This window comes from Mus caroli, unplaced genomic scaffold (assembly GCF_978045245.1).
Source record: "Mus caroli unplaced genomic scaffold, Mus_caroli_1 scaffold_2, whole genome shotgun sequence".
Taxonomy (NCBI): Eukaryota; Metazoa; Chordata; class Mammalia; order Rodentia; family Muridae; genus Mus; species Mus caroli.
In genome coordinates this window covers 79,041,240-79,056,649 of record NW_028227257.1, presented here as the reverse complement: position 1 = coordinate 79,056,649, position 15,410 = coordinate 79,041,240, and the positions used below count along the sequence as shown (strand labels likewise).

The window sequence follows — 15,410 nt, the reverse complement described above, 5'->3', positions numbered from 1 at the left end:
AGAGACCTAGGTGTGGTTTGATAGGAGGTAATCAATCAGTGGGGATGTCCCTCACCAGTGATATGAAAGTCACTCTCGCTTGTCTTACTGTATTGCTGTGTGATAAAGTGCTATGACCCAAAGCCACTTATAGAAGGAGTGTGTTTTGACTTACAGTTCTAGGGGAGTGGGGATCACCGTGGGGGAGGAGGAGTGTGGAAGCATAATACCAAGCAATAGACAAGGTGCTTGGAGTGTTCTACCACAACCACAAAGTAGAGAGCCACCTGGGAGCAGGGACACAGCCAGTCCCCAGGGACATACTTCCTCTGACTGAAACTTCCCCAGTGCCAGCATCTGAGGAGCAGGTTTCCAATACTAAAGCCTATGGGGCACATTTCTCATTTAAGTCACCACAATTACCGTCTTTTGAAACTGGGTCAGGATTGTCGCAGTGGCTAGGTTCTCTGGAGTTTGTGGTGAACAAAACCTCCTTAAACCCATTCCACACTTTCCCATCCCACTGGCAAAGGAATTTCGCTACAGCTGGCAACCCCAAATGCTCAATTACATCATTTTAGGAAATCAAAGAGTTTACAAAAGCAATGTATAGGTCCCATTTCCCATCAAAGAGCGCAGGGATTCAAAAAGAGAATAATCATCCCGTTCCCCCACTCCCACCCCCATTTCCCCACAAAGTAGTAGGTGTGAACAACTTGAACCCTTTCCTAAACACATAGACAATACACACATGTCTTTTGAAGCCTTTCCTAAATACATAGACAATACACACAGGTCTTTCAAAGCTGTGCCAAGTGCAAGCAAACCATACACAGCCTGTGGGCTGAATCTGACCTGCTGACTGCTTTTATCAATAAAGCTTTATTGGACCACAGCCACATCTATTCTCCTGTATACTGGCAATAGCTGCCTTTCTACTAGAGGCACAGAGACGAATCATTGTGACATGGGCCATGTGTCATACAAAGCCTAAAATAGTTATGAGTCAGCCATTTGCAGAAAGTGCTTGTCTCTTCCTGACCTGAGCCTTCCTTGCTCTCCCAACTCAGGTTTTCATCTAAGAAAACGCCATGACGGACAGCCTTTTAGTCACTAAGTATAGGCCTGACTTTCTTCTTTTGTCTCTACCCCTTCCCTTTACCCCCTTCTTCTCCCTTTCTCTTTCTTTCTTTATTATTTTTGTTCAAGAGATAGTGTTGCTGTGCATGTAAACCAGGTGGGTGCTAAACTCTGGTATCCTCCTGCCTCAGCCATCCGAGTGCTGTGATTACAGGAATGTATCGCTCTGCTTAGCTTAGCTCTCATCTTCTTTTAAAAAGCTAGCTACTTCCCCAGCCCGCACCCTCAAGTGGGAAACAGTAACTGTGGCCAAGCCTGATTGACCCCCAGGGACTCACAGGGTGGCTTGAGAGAACCAACCCCTGCAAGATGTCCTCTAACCTTTACACAGACACACACACACACACACACACACACACACACACACACACAAATGAATAAATGGAATACTAGTAGAATGATGTTGAAGCCATCCACCTATCATTTCACAACATAAGAGAATATTCCTAGTTCTCTGGTTTCAGCACCAGTGACCACCAGAGTGTTTTCTGGCTTCGGCCCTTGCAGACAATGCAGTGATAAGCATTTATCTAGAGAAACTGGATATGTAAGGGAATCCAAGGGGCTCTCAAGAGAGATATAGCCTCACCGAACACATGAAACTCCCACCATAAACTTCTTGAAGCAGCAGTCTGAGTCAGCCCTGCTGTGAGGAATTAGACTTTGAGGAAACAAAGCATGCCTCTAAGCAATGCCTGTGTTCTCATAGTCACGTGATGCTTCCTGGACGTCTCCTGTGGGTTGAGCTTTTGTTGGGCATGACTTGTTAGATGATCCATTCATGTCTTCTAAGAAACCGTCCAAACACTCCCAAGTGCCAACCATATCCAGACATACTACCACTAGCAGAGTAAGAGGTCTCTTGGAACAGAGCAGAAAGAGTTAGGAAAGGAATTTTCACAGATACTTATTCCTGTGGGTCAGAGTCCAAAGCCATAGCTCATCCCCCTGGAGGAAATACATCTGCGTTTCCCTAGGAATGCTGGTTAAACCCAGCTGCGCACAGAAGGCTACCAGTGGCTTACCATCTCCAGGTTATCAATCAGGCTTGAGGCCCACACTGCCCCTCCTTACCAAGCTTCCCTGGGCTCTTGTGGGAAGACACAGTCCATTCTCTGTGATTCATTAACACTCCCCTCCTCCTGCCGCTGACCTTGTGCCTGTCATTCCAAAGGTCTTCCGTGGGCTGGCAGTCACGTGCTCCCCTCTTCCTCCTGTCATCCTGTTTGGGAAGATAAACTCATTTCTGAGCTATCAGCCCACCTCTTACTGGGCAAAGATCAACAGCATGGGCCCCACCAGCCCTCCTTCCCGCTGCTGCTGTTCTCCCCATGACCTGATTTTCTAGCCTCCTGTGCAAGCCCACAAGGGAAAGACCATTTTATCTCCAGCACTTTGCCACCTGGAAACAAACATTCCAGAACATTCCTGAAAGCCACAGATCTTTGCAAACTGGGTTTTCCTTTCTGGACACTGCCAGTTGACCATGTTATTGCTAAATTTTAACAACGTAAATTTGATAAAACAAAAAACCAACCAACCAAACAAACAAAAACAAAAAAACCCTACAAAGGGTTTTTAACAGGAAAGGAGACTCTCTTTTGGTATTTGTGCTGCCCCCTACTGGATAGAAATAAGTAAATCTGCTGGTCTGTCTGCTCTTGGTCAAAATGTTCATTGTTTTAATTTAGGTTGACTTTAAATATCAGTCTTGGAAAGTAACACTCATCTTTGTTATTTATAAAGGCAGAGCATACTACGGTCTATTTTAGGCCTCCCCACATCCATTAAATTGATCTTGACCTTTGATCCAGTAATTTCCTTTCCAGAAATCTACCCTGATGAAATAAGAAAAGTAAACAAGAGAGTACTCTCAGAGTTGGCTGTACGGTTATTATTCACAGTAGCCAAGAATCAGAAGGAAGTTAAATATCCAACAATCGATGGTTCAGGATAGCTGTAGGCAGGCTAGCAGGTCCTTAAAAGCAATGCTACTGATGCTGAAGGCATTCATATCAGTGATAAGTCGGCAAGACTACCACACAACTGTATGATGTCATCTAAATAAGCATGTGAATAAGTTTGGAAGTGATGTGGCAAAGCCTCCTGTGGTTTCTTAGAATGATAACATTAAGCTCTTTTATACACTCATATATTTTCAAATTTTCCTGCCAACAGGAAACTTGTTTTGGCGTGGCAGGAGAACAAGGCTTTAGAGTCAAACAGCATTCTCCATCTTCATTCTGTGTACCAGGACAACTAACTCCAGCTGTGCAGACAGACCTGGTCTGTCAGCATTAAGTGGCAATCATAATAGGACCCATGTCTCTGTCAGAACCATACACATCACCCAGGAGAACTGCTCTTGGGCTCTTTTTGAGAAGCAGTGGATGTCACTCTCAAACTGGATAGAGTAGGCAAGCTGTTCCCCCACGACCTAAAACCAAGTCTCCATCCACTCTTCTGTGACATGCAGATTAGCAGAAATTATGTGGTTTCTACAAGTTGTCTTGCACGCTTTGGGAAGTCCTTGCTCTCTGCTTTTTCAGCTGCTAAACCAGCCGCTTTGCATCTTTTGCTCTCCATATTGAAACCACATTTCAGAGGCAGGTTTGTGGGTACTACTTAAAGCAGTGAAGAAATTATCCAACTAGCCACCAAAAGGGCTGAGAGTTCTTATACATATTTCACACTGAGTGGACTCAACAACAGCAGGACATTTTGGCGAGTATCTGATCTTGACTATCATTTATGGAGCATGATGGAGACCACTCTAACATTCATTAACACGCTATGGGTCTCACCAGAGAAAACTGATTAGCAAAGCATTCGATGTCTCTCAAAGGTGAAGGTATCTGAAGCATTTAAAATGACTTATTTGCAATGAGATTTCCCAGATAGAAAGCTGGCTGAAGGCTGGTTAGCTTGGGAGCGCTCCATGGGGTCCAACTTCAAATAATAAAACCTACATAAATATCTTACAGTGTGCGCTTGCGTGCTTCAGGGAGATTCCAGACCTGTAAAGCAAGAAAGACAGCCCCAGCAAACACCACGGTATGAGGTCTGAGCCCTTAAGGATTTTGAGCTGTAGTTTTCTGCCTCCTTTACATTGCTTCCTTCTCTCTCTTTCTTCTTTTGTCCTGTCCTCTGTCTTTTCCTTCCCTCTCTCTTCCTCTTTTTTCTTTTTCTCTTCTTTCCTGTTGAAACAACTGGGAATGGTGTTCTGACATAATTTGATTAACTCTGAGCCCAATTATTCAGCTGGCCATTGACTGCCCAGCCAGGAAGACTCGCGTGGGGTCTTTTTCTTTCCGTACATTAGCCCTTCACTTAACCTTATGAGTTTTGATTTCGAGCTTCAAAAGACTTTTAGTGGCTGAGATGGCTCAGTGGGGCAAGGTGCACACCACGAAGTCTGACAACCTGAGTTGGATCCCTAGAACCCACGGGAAGAAGAGGAGGAGCCGGTCAGGAGGAGCAGGTCCTACTGGCTGTTCGTTCTCTAAGCGTGATGAATGTACTCCCCTACACACACACCATAAAAATATAAATGTAAAAAGGGGGGCCTCCTCTTTCACAAAACAATGCCCTGTATTGAAACAACGGTGTTCTTGTTTTCAACTCAGTAATGCACTTCCTGGAATCCACTCATCTGTTCTGAAGGAGTTTTCATCAGTGTGGGGCATGCAGTGCCTGGCTGGTATCTAAAAGCACTTGCCAGCTTTTACACAGAGATGATGGGGGGAGGGGTGAAGTTGCAGAGTTACCCGATCCTGGAGGAAGAGTTCTATGAATTGCATTTTCTATTCCATACTGAAGTGTGGCCTTGTTTAACAGGTGAACGGGAGAGTGGGTCTTCACAAACAGAGCCCTCGTAGGAAAAACTGGGTGCTGTCCCAGAGGCTCGCAGGCTGGAGGAAGCACTCCACTTCACTGTCCCCTCTAGATCTGCTCCTTGGGAATTCCACACAGAGGCCCGCTTTGGTAATCGGAGAGTTCTCCATTTATGAAGGTTTTTTATCAGGGAAATCAAAACAGGAAGTATTTGACTCAGATGACAGCATTCAGAAATCACCATTCTTCTCATTCTGCAGAGAAACATAGATCCAGGCAGGGAGCTGGGGACTGCCAGTGTGAGGTAGCACTGTACCCTTTAACCGTGCCCAAGGCTAGATCTATTTTATTGTTGTTGTTGTTGTTACTATTACTATTTTAGGTTTTTGTTTTTGTCTTGTCTTGTTTTTGAGACAAGTTTTCTCTGTGTAGCCCTGACTATCTTGGAACTTGCTCTGTAGACCAGGCTGGCCTCACATTCAGAGATCCACCTGCCTCTACCTCGTGAGCACTGGAATTAAAGGCGTGCACCACCCTGCCCAGCTTCATTGGAGATTTTAAAAAGCCATTTCCTCAGATTGGACCCTGGGTTTCTCCAGCAATCATGTGCTATAATGGCATCCCTCCCGCTTCCCATGGGGGCAGGACTTACCCTTTCATCGTTCCCACTCCTTCTTGGTTCTGTCCCCTGTCTGCATTTTCAGACAGAAGTAACTAACTTACTTGCACAGGAGAATAGCAATGGCCGCAAGAGTGGGATTGGTGCTTATGGCGAATGCTCTGTGAATGGGAGTGGCCGAGGATTCACAGGGAGACTTGTTCATAGTCATTTGGCCAGATTCTGACTCCGGAGCTTGGGGAGGTTTTAACGACCTCTCATTCTGACCACATGTCCCAGTTGGGTCCAGAAGTCCCAGCTTCGGCCCATTTAAGTCACCTCAGGCCCTGTGGTAGGGTCTTAAAACCACCTTAACCACTCACTGTCACATGCATGGCTCTAGAAACCAGAAAGTGGAAATGCTCAATGAGCATCTTCAATTATTGGCTTGCGGGTACCACGCCACACACCTGCAGCTGCCATAACTCTTTCTGCCTCTAAACCATAGAGGTTTCCCCGTACAACTCTCCCCTGAGTACCAGAGTATAAAAATGGCTCAGTTTCCCAAGGCTATTGAGCAAAATAACCCGAACAAATTAATTTCTCTTGGTAGGACAGGTTCCATTTGTCAAACTATGAACTGGGTAGCCCGGGTGGAGGGGCGCTCAGGTAGCCTGGTGACCAGTGCGGATGTGCTATATATAAAGATGTTGAGTGTCTTGGTTCCTGTTAGTGGCTCAGCCCACCTCTTCAAATGATTTGAGTCCTCAGTCCAAGCTTTGCACGTGTTTACAGGCTGATGTTTTAAGTAAAAGTCAGACGCAGTCCAAACAGAATTAAGTTCTCTGTTTTCCAAGAGAGATAAGCCTGTTTATTCACCAGAGCCAGTTCTGAGGTCCCCAAAGGCACTGCCAAGCCTCACTTGGTCCTCTTGCTCTTCCACTCTCAATTCAAGTTCAACTTTGTTCAGAGCAAGAAAAAAAAAAAAAACATTTTTTTTTTCCTGCTGTCATGCTGTTTGCCTCAGAAAGGAGCTGTGCTGGTTGGAGTTTTCAATGTGTGGGCCTTAGGTGGCAGAACGCATCAGGACAGGTCTCCTATTTGTTCTTTGTCCTTTTAAAGCAGGGGCACACACATTAAGGCCTGCAAAGGGAGGTGTTTATATAAGACTTTAAAGCAGACTCAGAAGCCAGAATGCTAGCTATTGAGACCCAGCACCAACTATTAATGTGGTCCTTAATTTCCTGGGGAGAATAACAGTGCCTCTTCCACTGTGACACACAGCGTTAAACACAAGTACACTCTGTACCATTATTGTCATTTGAGGCAAGCGAGTAAGGAAAACTAACGTGGCTGCCAGTGTTCCGGTCATGGGAGCTAAGAAACTGTGTTGACCCACATAGAACAGGTTGTACTTGAACTTGGCATGGGCAGGCAGACTCACGATTCCCAGATCCCCTCGTGTTTCCAGAGCAGCCCCAAATTCAGATTCTGCAACAGGTTTCAGTCTGTAAATACTGACAATAAACTGAAACACATTATCAAGCCACGCGTTGGACTAAACACAGCATCTGAATGGGGTGTGCAGCCCGATGCTGTGCCTTCAGCCTTGGCTTAGTTACTCCATCCTGCCACCCAGGAGTGTTGGATAGGAATGAGCTCTGCAACCCCCAGATAAACAAAGCCACCTAGTGAATTTTCCTTCCTTCCTTCCTTCCTTCCTTCCTTCCTTCCTTCCTTCCTTCCTTCCTTCCTTCCTCCTTCCCTCCCTCCTCTCTCCCTCCCTCCCCCCTCCCTCCCTCCTCCCTCCCTTCCTTCCTTCCTTTTTATTATTTCAAGTTTCTCGAAGCAGGGTTTCTCTCTGTAGCCCTTCGTGTCCAAGAAGTTGCTCTTAACCAAGCTGGCCTCAAACTCAGAGATCCTGCTTCTTTGGCCTCCCCAGTGCTGGAATTAAAGATACACCCCCTTCCCTGGTGAAGTTCATTCCAGTTATGGCTCAGGTAGGGTTTTATTATTAAAAGGGAGTTGAGGACAGAAGTTGATAGCTGAGCTGCTAACGAGGCTAACAGTGGCTAGCAGTGGCCAGGATCGAGGACATCCCATCCCAAGACAGCTTCATGTTGGGGTGGGGCGGCAGGCATACTCCATAGGATTGATAGCAGCAGATCGTTGAACTGAGACCACTCTTGGTTTCTAGTCGCTCATTTAACATGGTAAGCGCTGAGCGCAGGATCAGTCCTGGCTCCATCCCTCCCTGGCTGTGTGACTTTGGGTAAGCTGTTTGCTCTCCCTGTACCATTTAGAGTTGTACACGTGAATGTGCTTTCAGGCAAAAGTGCTGTGGGTGCAGGGCTCTGATGTCATCACCACAAGAGGGGGGAGAAGCTCCACATTTTCAGCCGCAATGAAGGACTAAAAGGGACGGATTTCAGAGCTGCAGGTACTGACAGCAGTTTAGAAAGCAGTGTGGGGTGCTTGAGGGAAAAGAGCCATCAATGCTTGGCAAATGACTGGGTAGTCCCACCTTCTTTATCTTTAACAAAACACATAATATAGGGAGCTAGCAAGATGGCTCAGTGGGTAATGGCACCCGCCTCCATTTGGCAGATCAAGTTCAATGCTTGGGACCCATATGATTGAAGGCGAGAACCAACTACTACAAGTTGTCCTCTGGCACAAAATAAATAAATGAATATTTTAAAGTGTCTACTATATTGGCCTCCAAAGAAACCAACCCTGTTGGTTGAATGTGTCCATCTGACAGGTGGATGTACAAACTCGAACGCCATGGCTGGAACATTGGCAGCCATCTCAGAGTGTGAGGCAAGACTCTTCTTTCTCCTGAGTCTGACTAGGGTTATTTATAGGAGCATAGGTGAGGGGTTATCTGCGTGTCTCAGTAAGTGACTGGTGGCTATACCACAGATGACAATGTTCTTCTCTCCCTCAGCAACCATTAACTTCAGGGAGGCTCAGGGTCCTTGGAAGCCCCTCCCTAGTCCAGGACAGAATATTAGCAGGCCCATTCTTGTGGTCACAGTTGATGTTCAGGAGTACATCAAGCGTGTCCAGCCAGGAAGACATCATTCCACAGCACTCCTTTCCCTCTGGCTCTTTCTTTCTGCACTTTCTTCCAAGATGTTCTCTGGGAACTGGAGAAGCTGATGTAGATGTCCAATTTACACCTGAGCACTTGACAGGCACTTTTTTTTCAGCACTCTGTCCAGTTCTACGTCTCTCCAGTAACCCCTGCCCACTACAGACAAAGCTTCTGTCACCACAGCTAACAGCAGCAGTAGTCCGTAAGCATAACCATTTAGAAGCCAATTTGATGAGCACATTATACCCATTTATCAAAACATGGGGCCAGCAAGATGGCTTAGTGGGTAAAAGTGTTGGCTATGCAAATCTGGTGACCTGAATTTGATCCTAGGAACCCAAGTATAAGAGAGCCAACTCCACAAAACTGTATTCTGACTTCCACCTGTGTGCCCTGACATGTACGCCTTCATATCACACCCACATGCTCATGTGTACTCTTGTTTGCTTCACACGCACACACACACACATATACACACACTCAGAAACACACTCAAACACATACACACACACTCACGCACATACTCAGCCATGTACACACACAGACACATGCACACACACTCAGGCACATACACAAACTCAGACATATGCATGCATACACACACACACACACACACACACACACACACGGTTTTCTTTTCTTTTCTTTTCTTTTCTTTTCTTTTCTTTTTTTTTAAAGACATATCTTCCTTACTAGGGCCAATGACTTCTCTAGCCACAACTTTTAACCATTTGCAGAACTAGATGTGAATTCCCTCCTGTGACACGGGCCTCGAATACAATCAGGAAGTGCTTTGTTACCCTTGTGGCAGCCGCATCACTATTGTACTTGTGGGCATCTTGTGCCTGTCAAGTTGGTAGCAGACAGGGTCCATAGCTCAAGAACACTGGAGGACAATGCTTCCGGCAAGCCTCCTAGCACCTTACAGCACATGCTTTTCTAGTTTTTAAAAAAATATGTTTAAAAAACATACAAACATTGTCTTAATCCATTTACAAAATACCTTAGACTGAGTAATTTGTAAATGGTAGGCATGGGTCGTTCACACTGGAGCGTGGAAGTTCAAGGTCAAGGAGCCAGCAGATGCAGTGATGTGCATGTGTGCATGTGTGTGTGTGTGTCTGTGTGTCTGTGTGAAGCAAGCTCCTTCCAGCTCCTTGATAGGAACTCAAATCTACTCATTTAATTTCCAATCATTCAATCACCCACAAATCCCAGGTCTTAATACTGTCACTCTGGAGATCAGAATTTAACACGTCAATAGGGGGAGGGGGTGTGGGCATCAACCTTCAGGATGGAGCCCGGATAGTGTATGGATAATGTATGTCATGTCCATGGATATCCTGCTCCTCTCAAAAAAGGCCAGGCCCACTGACTTGGTCCAAAATTGAGTCAGTTCAAGCTGGACCACAAAAGGATGTCAGTCTCCCCATCCACCAAATTCCTGTGCTCTGCTGGCCTTGTGGAGCCCTCGCCCCTGTTTATCTGTGCTGGCCATAAACCTCATCCTTCTCACCTTCTCCTCTACCCTGAGCTCCCAGGCCCCGCTCCCTCCCTCCTCACAGCTACTCAACCTCCTCATACCTTGAATGGTGTTTCCACATCTGGCTTCCCTCACCCTGGCCATCTCTAGTCTGCTGCTTCTTCTCTCCGATCTGGACTCTTCTAGACTCTTCTAGCTGTTCTTTCTCCCATACCCATAATAAAAACATTTCACCCCAAATCACACAGCAGCCATTTTGGTGGTTTCTTTACTGCCCCCTAGCTTAAAACACATTTTGATAATACTGAGAAAAGTTATACTTTAAAAAAAAAGAAATCTGTCTTAAACTGACAGGTGAGGTGATTGTGGATGGAGCAGAGACTACTACACAACACAGTGAGATATTTTAAAATGAGAGTTCCTGGGTTAGATTGCTGGATGCTATTACTTATAAGTTCTATGTCCTTGGCCAAGTCACTTGCCTTCTCGGTGCCTTGGTTTCTTCCTTGCTGGTGTAATAGTTTCCATATTCAGGTTGCTGCTAAGGGTCTGCAGGTGTTGCCTCTGTGCTGCAGTGTGCCGGGGATACACTGATGGGTGGAAGCACTGGGAGCACATGAGTTTGCCTAGTGAGCAAAAAGACTTACAAGAAAGTAATGAGGTTGCTGGGTAGCACGGTGAAGCATGGCTTGTGGGAAAACCTCAGTGATGGGTGAGCAAGAGGGTTTTACCCAGGGTTAGTTCATAAATATTTATGCTTGTAATATATTTATAACAACTTAGAAAAATACAATTCCCCCATGGGTGACATTAAAATCTATCCATTTAAAAAACATTCCTTTAGTCCCTCCTAGGTGTTATCTTAAGCATCTCAGAGAGCAGAATACGAAAGTTCCCAACCTGCATAGTTTGTCCTGTAAATACTTTTGTTTAAAATAGAATCTGTCTTATTAAGTAAACCACGTGGGTGGCTAGGGCAAAGTACATGAAAGAAGCCATGAATGGACTGGATTGTCATCACCCAGTTCCCAAGGGAGGATGCAGGCTACAGCTCTCTTCATGAACTGAGACTTCCTCCCTCCTTCCCTCCCTCCCTCCCTCCTTCCCTCTCTCCCTCCCTTCCTGCCTGCCTACCTGCCTCCCTCCCTTCCTTCCTTCCTTCCTTCCTTCCTTCCTTCCTTCCTTCCTTCCTTCCTCCCTCCCTCCCTCCCTCCCTCCCTCCCTCCCTCCCTCCCTTCCTTCCTTCCTTCCTTCCTTCCTTCCTTCCTTCCTTCCTTCCTTCCTTCCTTCTTCTCTGGTGCATTGACCTTTTCTCCTGTTCACATTTCCAGTCTTCTATTTATTACTTCAACAAAAATTTTAAAAATATATTCCTTTTTAAACTTACAAGAACCCACTGATGATAGAATTCAATGACGCAATGTTTCATAAATCAAGGACACTTTGTATAAAGAATAAAAGCATAGAGAAACACTTTCATGTTTGTTTATGGTACAGTTGGCTGAGCAGGTATTGCCCAGTAGAGAACCTAGGCTTTTTTAATCTGTTAATATCCTATAATTATCCCACCAAAGCACTGCTGTTAAATAATGGCCTGCTTTGTATTTGCATTCAAAATCAGTACTGTACACTGGAGAATGACCAGCAGATCAAGGCTGCCTGTCCTGTCCATTAAAGGAACAATGTAAGCATGTCATAGCATGTAGCTGCTGTCCCCTGGGCCACCTGCTACACACACACACACACACACACACACACACACACACACACACACATCCTGTTCCAACCCAGAGTAATTCCAGTCCTCCTCAAAGAGAAACAGTAGATGATGAACTTTCCAGTACCTTCTATGCCCATGATCCTTATTCACTTCTCACCCCAGCACTGAAGCAGTATTTCCAGGAAGATTTCAGCTCCTCACCTAGGTGATGCCTTAAACGAAGATCCAGGATGGAGGACAAATGATGAAATGAAATAGGAAGCTGCTGAGCATGTCTCTCAGTGAGTGCTTGCTTGGGATGCACCATCACATGAACAATATTCAAGTTTTACATATGCAAAACCAGAATCCATTTAAAATGTACTCATTGGGGCTAAAGAAATGGCACTTGTTCTTTCAGAGGATCCAAATTCAGCTCCCAGCACCCACATCAAGAGGCTTACAACTACCTTCAACTTTACTTCCAGAGGTTATGATGACTCCTTCTGGTCTCTAAGGCACTATGCACATGTTTGGTGCACATACATACATGCATGCACTTACACGCACACATAAAAACATCTTTAAAATGTATTGATTGGTATGATCTGACTTTTCTATGTAAACCCTTCTAAAGACTACGACGACCAAGGTGCAAAAAACATTTCTGTTGCTCCCATCACTATCACCACCATCAACTACTCTGTCACTATTAGCTTCTCTTCACTTCCTAGTACTTTAAATTGAGTCATACAGCATGTACTCTTGTGTGTCTGGAGTTTTTCACCATGTATAATTATTTTGACATCCATTTATGTTGCTGTATCAAGTTTATTCCTTTTTATGATCACGTTGAATGTATAAATTCACCAACGCTGCTTAACAAGTTCACCTGTTGATAGACATTTGATACGGAGCATGGTTTGCTGATTAGGGCTAGTGTGAGCCAAACTGCTACAAACACTTTCAGAGACGTTTGCATCTCAGGAGGTAAATGGCCAGTTGCTTAGTGAGAGTCTGTGGAGCACGAGTAAGCATTAGGTACTTATGTGACTCTCAGGGTGCGTTCCTATGCCAGTGATCCACATCTTCAGAGATCTGCAACTGTCAGTCCTTTGAATTTTAGATATTTTAATGGGTTTCCACTTTTATACAAGGAGGAGGAAAACCTTGTATATTGTGCTTAGTTTGGCTTTTCTACTGCTCTCAGACAAAGCTGACTGATCTTCTGAATAACCAAAGCAAGACAGGAAGGAGGAGAAAGCACAGCTAGAGACATCTATGGTTCCAATACAAGGTGATTATAGTGGAGGGGCGGGGAGTGGATAGAAGGGCATGGAACTTGGATACAATGGCTTTAGGACTCATTAATGGTTCAGTTATGGTAGGTTAAGAAAAATCACTCAGGCTACAACATCATAGGAGCTGGGCTCAGACTCAAGTCTACTTAATGCCTGAGATGTCTTTCTAAGTCACATGTAGAACTGATGAGCACATAGGCTCCATGGCTTCTATGTTTGTTACCGGAGGACATTCTCATTTGGAGTGAGGAGGAGGTAGGTATCTTGAGGGGCTCTTTGTAACATTGTTACAGTTTTTGTTGTTATTACCAAATGGTGATTGTTATCTATTTCTATATGTAGTTCTCTTAACTTTAAGTCAATGGAAGAGAAAAAACAAAAACAAACAAAATAAGCCTATGTATATTGTATTTTGTATTATTTCTGCCACAAAATAGCTAACAATAGCAATGTAAGGAATGAAGGCGGGAAGGAAGGAGTTATTTGGCTCAAATTTTGAGGATGCCCTCCATCACAGTTCTGGAAGTCATGGTAGTCAGAGTGTGTGGTACTCAAGCACATTGTATCTGGCCAGAAAATGGAGAAATGAATTCTGGGGCTCACTAGGCTTTCCATTTCCCTTTTTATTCAGTCTAAGACTCCAGCCCATGAGATGGTGCCATCCACATTCACAGTGGATCTTCCTGCCTTGCTTAAATCTGTCTGGGAAAACCTTTAGACACACCCAGAGGTGACTAAGTGATGCTATATCCAATCAAGATGACAAAGAAGATTAACTGTCATGTCACCCTCATCATCTTCACACCTAAATATACTACTTTTTAGTCCATAACTTTCTACCCCTGACCTTCAAAAGCCTATGGCAGTCTCAGAATGCAAAATGTGTTTTATTTATTGGAGTACGCAACATCTTAATAGTCCCAACACTAATCAAAAGTCCAAGAAACTCTACGAAAAATAATAAAGTTTTGTATTTCCAATGTACAACTGCACAGAATAAACAGTCCCATTTCAAAAGGCACAGACCAGGTCAGAGCCAGGAAAGCTCAGACCAAAGTAAAACCAAAACCCCAAAGGGGAAACATCAAATCCTTCAGTTAGAGGCCTAGCATCTGGGGTTTGCAGTGTCATCTGCAATGTCATTGCAGTGTCTGGTAGAAACAGTGTTGGGTGTTTTCCCCATTTCTGGTCCAGTTCTGCCTCCTGCAGTGTTAGGAGCCATTTTGCCTCCTTCTGTGAAAGTCTGCCGATCAGGCAGAGTGAAGGCAGGTCAGGGTCTGAAGGCAGATTTCCTGGCCTGCTGACACATGGAATGATAAGAGGAGCTACACTAGGAGCTCAAGGTAAGGGGCTGAATGTTCTATTAATCTTGGTGGAAGGAACAGGGAGGCCTCCAGATGGGAACAGATATCCTGCATAGGTAAGCCATTGTATCTGCTAGCTTGTGACTTTGTTTCCCACGATACTGTAACGTGTATATAAAAGCAATGAGAAATATATCCGGGACTGACGTGGTATAGACTTCCAACCCTCCCAATTTCTAACTTTTGTCTCTGACTCTTCTTTTCCGTCTTCCCTATAATCATCCTCATGTCCCTCCTCAGAGGACTGTCCAACATCTCACCGGCAGGACCAGTACCCTGCAGTACATCTAGCATCTCTCCTGAGCTTTGCCTGCAGGTTTCCCACACAGACATCCCATGTTCCTGGTGTCTCCAACATTCTGGGTCCTCCATAGCAACCCCAGCCACATCTTCACTGTCAGCTTCATTCACGGTCTGTCAGACCCTCCTTGCATGGAATCCAGCCCTGAGACACATTCTCTGGCTTAGCTTGTTTCCAGAACTCTGCTGTTAACCTCCAGAACCCCATATGTAGCTCCTGTGTTTTGCATCCTGCAAAACCACGAGGACAACATTGCCCCATTCTGCCAGCTTGAGGCATCATCTGGCCCTCTTCTACCACAGTTCTGGGTGCCTGGTTAGCTAAACTGTGGAACTCCTTCTGTAGGCAGCTGTTTTCAAGCAGGGCGTCCCCTTGACTGACATTCCCAGTTCAGCCTTTCTCTGTTCAAGTTAATCTACAGTTTTATAACTGGAGTCCTCGATGGGCAGAGTCTTGCCTGTAAGGCATCTTTCCTAGTGTCCCTGTGAAAAGTATCCCCTTACAGCAATAGGACAGTGGCTAAAAGAGGTAGCTCAAAATTTTGTTTTGATCTTTTGTCACCCTTCTGGTTGATATCAAGTATAAATATTTTGTGCATGCTAAATTTTCCT

At 45.0% G+C, this 15,410-nt stretch overlaps 1 protein-coding gene across 2 annotated transcripts in view; it reads right to left on the bottom strand.

The window, feature by feature from the left end:
- Prr5l (proline rich 5 like) overlaps positions 1-15,410 on the bottom strand; it is a 178,025-nt gene that overhangs the window by 110,976 nt on the left and 51,639 nt on the right. Inside the window, exon 1 of one of the 2 annotated variants that reach the window (XM_085834621.1) lies at positions 2,194-2,250. The exons of the other annotated variant lie outside the window; for it this stretch is intronic. Coding sequence (XP_085690747.1) covers positions 2,194-2,231 — 38 coding nt within the window. The 5' untranslated portion in view covers positions 2,232-2,250. Of the gene's footprint in view, positions 1-2,193; positions 2,251-15,410 lie in introns of those variants that run through there. 2 annotated transcript variants of the gene reach the window in all.